The sequence below is a fragment of the Triticum dicoccoides genome, chromosome 7A, assembly GCF_002162155.2.
Source record: "Triticum dicoccoides isolate Atlit2015 ecotype Zavitan chromosome 7A, WEW_v2.0, whole genome shotgun sequence".
In the NCBI taxonomy this organism is placed as follows: Eukaryota; Viridiplantae; Streptophyta; class Magnoliopsida; order Poales; family Poaceae; genus Triticum; species Triticum dicoccoides.
The window spans coordinates 707815234-707825614 of record NC_041392.1 but is presented as its reverse complement, the minus strand read 5'-3'; the positions used below and the strand labels follow the sequence as shown (position 1 = coordinate 707825614).

Sequence of the window (10381 nt, the reverse complement as noted above, 5' to 3'; positions counted from 1 at the left end):
TTAGTGCCATTAGTTTTCAAACTTGGAAACTCTTTTTTTTGTTTTCTTTGTTGCTTTATTCATTTTATTTTGTTTCTACTTACAATAAAATACTTATTGTTGCTATTTTTAGTTTTTTCCAGTTTTTTTGTTTTGTTTTCTGCATTAATTATTTTCTTTTGGTTTTTTGCTTTTTTTAATTCTTTGAAATTTGTGTGAATAGTTAAATTGAATTCTTTGAAATTTGTGTGAATTTGAAGTTTGTGATTAACTTTACTAGTGCCATTATTTTTTCAGGTCTACTTAGAAATAAATACTTACAGTTTTTTGGTGATTTCTTTTTTCTTTTAGGTCACAAAAAATAAAAACTTCTCTGTTAGTGAACATAGTGCACTTATAGAGAAAATTAAACATAAATTCATAATCAATTTCTATTTATAAATTCAGGTCCAATTTCCTCTATAGGTGCATCTATTTTCACTTTGAGAGGAGATCAACAACACAGAGAGGGACGGGCTTATAAACAGGTGTGGGCGCCCTTCTGTTGGCGAGGTGGGACTAAAAGCTGGGTGCAACGAGGGCCAACCCTTTAGTCCCGGTTGGTGGCATGAACCGGGACTAAAGGTAACCCTTTGGTCCCGGTTCATGCCACCAACCGGGACCAATAGTGGTGGGCCAGGAGCCAGGACCATTGGTCCCGGTTCGTCCCACCAACCGGGACCAAAAGGTCCGGACGAACCGGGACCAATGGCCCACGTGGCCCGGCCGGCCCCCTGGGCTCACGAACCGGGGCAAATAGCTCCATTGGTCCCAGTTCTAGATTGAACCGGGACTAATGGGCTAAACTGGCCTGGACGAAAGCCCTGTTTTCTACTAGTGAACAAAGAAACATCACTACTAAACATCAATTAACACCAGGAAGTGATAACCATAACCGATCTATAGTAATTGTTCATAAACGGGGCAAGGTAAATGTTGTCGATGGAAATAATAGTGATGAAGTAGATGAAGATGTTTCCCATGATGCCTTGGTGTTGAGAACGATGATGGCATCGATTTCCTTCGTCTGTAGGCAAATTCCGTTGAAATCAACCCATTGAGAATAATTAGTTTTCTCCCTTCTGCCGCGGAGAAGAGATAGTTGCCCATGATGCTTATGTTGAGAACTAATATAAAAAAATCCTCCGGTTTTTGGGTCATCCAACATCATATGTTGCAGAGAGGTGGCTAGTGGGGCTCTATGCGCCCCACACGACATAGCCATACAGAGCGTGTGGGCTCCACATTTCACCCCATGGCCTGGAACTCTCTAACATACAGAAGGGAAGTTAAAGAAGCTACGGTACACCTTCTATCAGTCCATATGATCAAGGCTAAAAAAACTTAAATTAATTTGTAAATTACAGATCAGCTGTGTACATTTATAATATTTACATACCAACAAATTGATGATAAACTAAAATTAATTTTAGAGTAATAATATCTACAATAAATACCAACAGTAAACAACCTGCTAACAGTCCTTAATTTTTCTTCTTCATTTTACATTAGGCTAGCACTCTGTCACCGTGACTTTCCTTCCCTAAATTAGAGGATCCGGTTTCCATGGCCCCAATTTGCGGGTCTAGGATTCATTTACATCAATAATACATGTAATGTTTTCTTCTGTTTTTTTCCTCTGAAGAAGTGTTTTGCTCATGTGACTATATTCTCCTATGCTGGCCTGGCAGCTTTCCGGTCAAGCAACAGGGATCCGACCAGAGAGCGCCGAGACGAGTGCCGCCTTGAACACGGGGTCCCTCGTCAGTGTCGCCGCCATCTGCTCCACCAGGTTCTTCCTATCGGCCACCTGCTCCGCCGTCGAAGCTTCCTGCTTCCGCTGCTGCTGGGCAAGCACCGGCGCAGCTGATACGCGGACGGCGGCTGCGTCGCCGCTCTTCCTGCTACTAGAACTTTGTTGCTTGGGCGGCGGTGCGTGGTTGTGGTCGCCGTCGTACGTGGCGACAAGCACGGTCTTGTCCTCGGCGCTGCGCTGCACCTTCTTCTTCACCTGGCACGACGGCGCGAACGAGCACCGGAAGTAGGCCCTCGGGCACGGGTTGTCCTTGGTCACCTTCTGCCCGTACTTCCGCCATTGGTACCCATCCTTCACGACCTGCTCGTCAAAACCAAGCGCAAATTGATTAGTTAATGGACGGCAAGAACTTTCGTCGCGATCGATAATCACGAGGAAGAAGATGGACGGTCGGTGCTGGGTGTTCGTTACTTACGAGGCTGAGGTCGGAGGGATCGGCGTGGACGTAGAGCTTGGAGACCCTGCTGGCCTTGACCTCGTCGGCGTGGACGCGCTTGCTGTTGCAGGGCTCCTGGACGGACGTGCACTCCGCCTGGTCGGGGCCAACGGTGACGCTGACGGCCAAGCGGCCGCTGCTGCCGGCCGCGGTGAGCGGAGGCGAAGGGTTGCGGCTGGCCGTGTCGAGGCTGTCGCTGCGGGGGCGCTTTCTGATCGCCGACGCCGAGGAGCCGCCCTCCGATGTCGTCCACGACTGGTGGTGGTTGTTGGCCGCCGCCATCATGCCGCTGACCTTGCCCTGCAGGTCGGCGTACTTGGCCACCAGCGCGCGAAGCATGTCGCTGAGCCTCCTGTTCTCCTCGCCCACTCGCCGGAGCTCGGCCTCCAGTGCCTCGACCTCGTGATTTTTCCTGGAGGACATGAAGTCCTCCTCCACGAGGACCTTGCTCACCGGAGGAGCACCTCGCCGCGCCGTAGGCCCGCCGACGTTGAGGCTAAGGCTGAGGGAAGTCTGCCCGATCATCCACTGCTCGTCCATGTCTACCTTGAATTCGCTGTAGCTTGAGAATGGAAAAGAATCTATCGGCAAACAGGCGGCAGCCGAGGAAGAAGTCGAAGAAGAAGACCGGGAAGCTAGATGGGCATGAGCTAGAGAACTGGTCGTGGCTGGGAGGAAGCGCGCGGACATCAATTTATAGAGGAGGGGGAGGGTGACCATCAATTTATGGTCGCGCATCTTTTGGTCGCCGTGACCGCGATAGAATATTTTTAGTGAAGCTGGCAAGAAGAAGTACTACTACAAGGGATTTGTTTTTGTGGGTGACAATCAGCATGAGGGAATCGGTGGATCATGGATGGATTTGCTTTAGGTTGGAGGAATACGTGGGAATTGTCTGATTAGTTGAGTGGGGTGGGGACATAACAGAAGCACTTTCTTTGGGGTCTCCGGTTGGTCAAGGAGAGCCATCGCGTGCCAACAACTAGCAATACTTTTCTTTTTCTTTTTTGCGGGTGAACTAGCAAAGCTTTTCATGCTTACATTTTGGCACCCCAGCAAAGAAAATTGCGTGCGGCCGGCCTCGGTTTTTCTTTAATAGTCACAAAGGGATATATGTATCTTTTTGCCGGCTTTTATTTATCTGAGTCGTGATGTTTTCTCTTATGTACTCCATCCATAAGGAAATATAAGAACATTTAGATAACTATTTTAGTGATCTGGATGCTCTTATATTAGTTTACAGAGGGAGTATAAGTTTTTCTAAAAAATGGTTCAGATGTATTATAAAGATTCAATAGAAGTACAAAGTATCACAAACATAAAAAACATTGAGGTTCTTGGACCAACGAACAATAACTGCCGCCGTTAGAATGAACCGTCGACCTGCCGCTATCACAACTCCCGTACCAGAGCCACTTGACCTTGTTAATGACATCCATCAAGTCATCATGCATGTGCCCCTAAGGACCAGTGCCTTGGAGTCGTTATCCTCGCCGTTGAAACTTTGAATCGATCTAAAGAACCAGACACATAATTTCGCCATCGCGTCGACGAGAAACCCTAAACTCGGCACCTGAGGAGCCGACAGCAATCTACACAGAGCTCTGTCAAAATTGTCCCAACAGAAGAACTAGAGGAGGATCGGAGCCTGGAAGACCAACTCCAAGTTGAAGCGCTGCCATCGGCCCAAGTGCTGCCATTGTGAGGACTAAAATCCCAACTTATCTACTAATCGGAGCCACGGTACAAGTATTTCCTTCCCCGCCACTGGCCACCGGAGCTAGTAGCAGAGGGGAGGCAAATCCACCGGCCCATTGCCGAAGATCGATGAGAGGAAGGCTTTACTCTATTCACCTTGTGAGGGGTGAGATTAGAAGAAGTTTTCAAGGTCAACTTGGTTTCACAAATGCAATATACTTGCATGCAAGAATTTTGGAGAACTCTAGTTAATAATATATTCTAACTTGGGAGTGTATTTAATCAATCACACTGTTGTATAATTTTGGGTTTAGTTTTGCTTAAAAATAAGGTAACTATTCTTTTCCTTTTTCTTGTTTCTTTTTTGGCGGGGTAAGGTAACTTTTCTATATGAGTCAACCGAAGCATTGTGCCGCCCACTTGATGAGGTTTCTGCTGGGGAACGCAGTATTTCAAAAAAAATCTTACGATCACGCAATATCTCTATCTAGGAGATGCATAGCAATGAGAAGGGAGAGTGTGTCTACGTACCCTCGTAGACCGAAAGCGGAAGTGTTGAGTAACGCGGTTGATGTAGTGGAACGTCTTCGCGATCCAACCGATCAAGTACCGAACGCACGGCACCTCCGCGATCTGCACACGTTCAGCTCGGTGACGTCCCTCGAACTCTAGATCCAGCTGAAGGCGAGGGAGAGTTTCGTCAGCACGACGGCGTGTTGACGGTGATGATGAAGTTACCAACGCATGGCTTCGCCTAAGCACTACGACAATATGACCGAGGTCGAAAACTGTGAAAGGGGGCACCGCACATGGATAAAAAAATCAACTTATGTGTCTATGGGATGCCCCCTCCCCCGTATATAAAGGAGGGGAGGAGGGGGCCGGCCGGCCTCAAGGGGCGTGCCCCAAGGGGGGGGGTCCTACTCCTACTAGGAGTAGATTTCCCCCTTTTCTAGTCCAACAAGGAGGGGAATCAAGAGAGGGGAGAAGGAAGGAGGGAGGCGCCACCCCCACCCCTTGTCTAATTCAGACTGGGGGGCGCGCGCCACCTCCTGGCCGGCCCTCTCTCCTCTAAGGCCCATGGTGGCCCATTAACTTCTCGAGGGGGGGGGGTCCGGTAACCCTCTCGCACTCCGATTTTATCCGAAACCATCCGGAACACTTTCGGTGTCCGAATAACATGGTCCAATATATCAATCTTTATGTCTCGACCATTTTGAGACTCCTCGTCATGTCCGTGATCTCATCCGCGACTTTGGACAACCTTCGGTACATCAAATCACATAACTCATAATACAAATCATCATCGAGCGTTAAGCGTGCGGACCCTACGGATTCGAGAACTATGTCGACATGACCAAGAGACGTCTCCGGTCAATAACCAATAGCGGAACCTGGATGTTCATATTGGTTCCTACATATTCTACGAAGATCGTTACCGGTCAAACCGCACAACAACATACGTTGTTCCCTTTGTCATCGGTATGTTACTTGCCCGAGATTCGATCGTCGGTATCATCATACCTTGTTCAATCTCGTCACCGGCAAGTCTCTTTACTCGTTCCGTAATGCATCATCCCGCAACTAACTCATTAGTCACATTGCTTGCAAGGCTTACAGTGATGTGCATTACCGGGAGGGCCCAGAGATACATCTCCGATACACGGAGTGACAAATCATAATCTCGATCTATGCCAACTCAACAAACACAATCGGAGACACATGTAGAGCATCTTTATAATACCCAGTCACGTTGTGACATTTGATAGCACACAAGGTGTTCCTCCGGTATAAAATTCGGGAGTTGCATAATCTCATAGTCATAGGAACATGTATAACTCATGAAGAAAGCAATAGCAATAAACTAAATGATCATAGTGCCAAGCTAACGGATGGGTCTTGTCCATCACATCATTCTCTAATGATGTGATCCTGTTTATCAAATGACAACACATGTCTATGGCTAGAAAACTTAATCATCTTTGATTAACGAGCTAGTCTAGTAGAGGCATACTAGGGACACTCTGTTTGTCTATGTGTTCACATATGTACTAAGTTTCCGGTTAATACAATTCTAGCATGAATAATAAATATTTATCATGATATAAGGAAATATAAATAACAACTTTATTATTGCCTCTAGGGTATATTTCTTTCACTTTCATAAAAACAAACTATAAATTTGTGTAAAACATTTCTGCATATAAGATTCTAACATGAGTTGTACGTTGTGTAGAGAAATTCTTAGGTAGGACCTCCTCGCGTTTTGATTTTCTATGCAATATGTTCAAAACATCTAAAGAGTCATGTTACAGATCCAGACTGATAAAATGCAAATTTTGATTTGTTTTCAAGTTTTACTCATAGTTTTCGTTCGCCGTTTTTTCTCTCTTCCTGTGAAATCTGGATTTTAGTAAGTCACTCCTTTTTTGTTTTTTTTTGATAAAAGTGTCGCCAATGCACTTTTATTTATATAGATAAACTTTTCATGAATTAAACAAACAACTGATAAAAATGTGTCATCCATCCTTTTTCTGTTTATGTTTTTTTTAAACAGAGGCAAAAGCTGCTTTGCCTTATCTCATTAATAAAAAAGAGGAGAATTGCCCGGTTAATTAACGGAAAACCAGACGAAAGCTGTTACAACACGTCCACATATGACACACAGGGCAACCTCGCAACCAACACAAGAACGCACACACGTCGCCAAGGAGAGAATGCCCTCAAGGTTGCTACCCAGTGCCATCGTCATGACACCTCCACGAGGGCGACTCCGACTCCACCATCGACGACCACCGATGTAGCCCTCACCGCAAGCAAATACCGAGGCCTGCGCCGGCCGATGCCAAACAGTCAACCGCACACGCCGACTACTAGGCAACTCCGACTCTGTAGTGCATTGCAGGACAAAAGCGATGAGCTTGCGCCGAGCCAGTGTCGGAACCAACCACCCGCCTCGCTTCATCGTTGCCGCATGGGCCCCTCCTCAGCAGCTCCGACTCTAGAAAGACAAAGTGAAGCACGACAACCCCTCGAACACACCGGATGGGACCGACTATCAAAACTCAGCTGCAAACCAAGTCCGCCCGAAGCCGCCATCGTTGCCACACAAGATCTGCGCCATCACTCAAATCGCCGGTTGGGCACCTGCCGACCATGATGCCGTGCACATCCAGCCCAAAGGAACCACGAAGAAGGATCAAGAGTCTTCAAAGCAACACCCCAAAGGAGGAAACGCCGTAGGGGCGACGTTGTAGCCCAGCCCAACTGGGTCTAGGTTTTCGCCCGAAGAGTTCGATCCAGAGGTAGAAGATGCACATGAACACAATGACGCCTCCAAGCAGAAATGTGACGCCCACAGGCACCGCCGGTAGCAGTGCAGACCATCACCTCCACGCAGTCGGCCAACGCCGACAGCACCTCCGCTGACCCGCACACACCTGACGCAGTAGTCGCGCCACCACCACGCAAGACCACCTCAAACCTCGAAGCATGCAAGAAACAGCAAAACTGGCACCCACCTCGCGCTTCACCACCACGCAGCCACAGACCGTCCTTGCAACACCGGAGACGGGGGAGGACTGCCACACCATCCTGAAACCTGCAGGGGCGAGCTACCGGGCCAATCTGGAATGGAGACTGCAGCCCCAGCCGCACTGCCCGACCACACACGACCACCAGCCAAAGCAACAAGCTGGCATGGCTTCCCACCGCCGTGGAAGAGCCGGATCCGGTCACAACTGCCCACATCCGACGAGCTGCAGCCGTCGGACCACCGAGTGGGCCGCCAGAAGCCAGCCCAATGTCGAACGTGAGGAGGACACCCAGATCCGTCGGAGAAGAAGGGGGTCACCACCCACACCCGACTCGCCGGAGAGAAGAGATGACGGAAACCCACTGAGCCCACGCTACCACGCAATGCAGCCAAGGGGCCCGAGCCTCCCCCTCCGAGAGCCACCACAGCCAGGCGAGGAGCACCGTCCGCCGCCGCCATCCGCCGCGAGGTCTTAGCCCAGCGGCATCCTCCGACGACGGCGGCGGGAAGGGAAGGGGAGGAAGGAGACCGGCGGCACGGTTCTTGACTTCCGGCCGTGTTGCCAGAGAGGCGACGCGCAGGACGGGACTGTGCGTCTGGAGATGTTTATGTTATTACGCTCTAGTGGCGAGGCAGAATAAGTTCACACACCTCTTGTCTACTTTTTTTTTGAGTTGGACCTTGTGTCTACTTTGTTCAGAATTCCAGTACACTTTTCTGTTTTAATGGTGTATCCTAGAAAAAAGATATTGGTAATATTTTATTTACCTGTCTCATGCATGTCTTTTGAATTAATTCCGCGTTACAAATATACCCTTCAATTCCACTCCACACCTGTCGGCTGAATTAGAACCTACAATTTTGACTCTGTATTGAGATATGTACTGGACCATGACCTAGCACGAACCAAGACTTTGAGTTGACGTGATCTTGGAAGGAATTGGTACGCAGCAGGTGACTGAACCCAAATTTTTCTTGATCTCTTCGCACCATTCATGTACTCAGCCGGCCACTCCTAATTAGCTAACAGAGAATGGGCAAGTCGATGGGGAAATAACACGGACCAGGTCACCTTCGTTGATTGGATCGTCACAACTGATTACAATCCATTAACTATGTATATAGTCCATAGACTTCATCCACATGGCATACTTAACTACTATAGTTTAATATATGCACAAGTTGGTGAGTACGATGCTACCTAGTCTATGCATGACATACCACATGACACATGTGGTAAGCAATCCAAACTATTTGAGAGAATTATAGTTCACATGTCATAAGATCATATCTTGTTTCAGACATCTCTCTTGGACCGGTGTTGAATTCTTTGGAATATCCCGGTTTCATATGGCAGCAAGACCACATCAAAAAGCAACGAAGAATTTGTTCAACATTCGGGAAAAAATAAACATGAAGAAACAGAAAGGTTCGAGAATGTTGACTCTAGACTAAAGTCAACCAGGACAAACATTAATTTAAAACGGCCTCATCAGGAAGAAAGATGTCGATCTCTTCCGGCACAAACCACATGTACACACTCGTTTGCTCGCACGTGTGAAATCAAGGAGAGCTGCAAAGTCTGTGATTAGTATACTATACTTTCGAGGTCGTTGTTAGGATCCCTTTTTGGTTATTTGTATCCAAGGTAATGTGATGCATGCATGCATGGGCAAGGGATCGATGCATCGAATCTCCAGGTGGCCACGTTTATCCTACACGTTTAGCACGTGTTGTAGCACATCTGCGTAAAGCATGCACGGATGACACACCTGGAAAATACCTAGAAAATGCAACAACTGATCGAGCTCACCGGCCAGAAGATAGGATTCGATCAGCATTGGCACGATAGACAATAGAGGATCGGTTAGGTGGAACAGATTTGTCCCGCAATTAATTAATGGCCAGCCCCAAGGAAGGGTTCTCGTTAGGCTACAAATGATACCGTGCAAATCTGTTCAATTATTTGTTTTTTTGATAATCATAACCAGCGAACATTTGCTGAAACAGATGGCAATCGTGAATTTTTTTTATGGCAAGTTTAGGTTTCACGAGCATGGCAAGTTTATTTCACGAGAACAGCAATTTTCTGGCGAATACAAAACTGCATTGGAGTTGCCATGCTCACTAACACGATTTTCATGCCATACGCGCTGACTAAAGTTGGGTGGGTTGGTTTTACCATAAGGAACCTACTCATTTGAACAGTTTAGGTCATGTGTGGTATACAGTTGATTTGGCAGACTTGTAACTCGAACATCTAGTCTCCGAGGGGCATCAACGCACCTGCTCAAACCATGTGCCACATGGCACAGGTCCTTGGAGCACAGTGTCACATGGCATGAAGAGGGAAAACCAACGGCACACTATTGTGATTTGTGAAATGTTGAATATATAATTTTACCTGATGTAGGTAAGGATATATTGTACAAACATACATTGAGTTGATTTTCTAAGTTATGTCCACGGTATGAATGTTGCAGCTATGCTTTATCTGTTTAAGTTTCGAATTTTACATGAACATATACTTGTATTCATCCTTTACGTGAAAAAAAATTGCATGAAAATATGCAGTAAGAAACTTTGATTTTCTGAACTTAAGACATCTTAACCCTCTAGCTTCGTACGATAAAAAATTATGGGGTATAAGTTAAGAAATGCAAATTAAATCATGAACGTATAGGATGGATATACAAGCATGAGCATGTAAAAAATTGAAATGGTATATGACCCATACAAAAAGTAACGAAGTGACCAAGGAACAGTTAGGTCATACTAGTCATGTTTAAGTTTCAAGTTTTACATGAACATATTGTATTCATCCTGTACGTGCAAGATTTGTTAAATATTTTTGACAACTTAAAATGCTTTATCGTTG

General features: G+C 46.7%; 1 protein-coding gene across 1 annotated transcript; it reads right to left on the bottom strand.

Moving 5' to 3' along the window:
- Positions 1 to 1513: 1513 nt before the first annotated feature.
- Positions 1514 to 2914, bottom strand: LOC119331226 (WRKY transcription factor WRKY28-like). The gene is made up of 2 exons (XM_037604401.1): positions 2250 to 2914; positions 1514 to 2134 (listed from the first exon to the last, which is right to left on the bottom strand). The coding sequence occupies exons 1-2, from the start codon at positions 2808 to 2810 to the stop codon at positions 1718 to 1720; spliced, it is 978 nt and encodes a 325-aa protein (XP_037460298.1). The 5' UTR covers positions 2811 to 2914; the 3' UTR covers positions 1514 to 1717.
- Positions 2915 to 10381: the final 7467 nt, after the last annotated feature.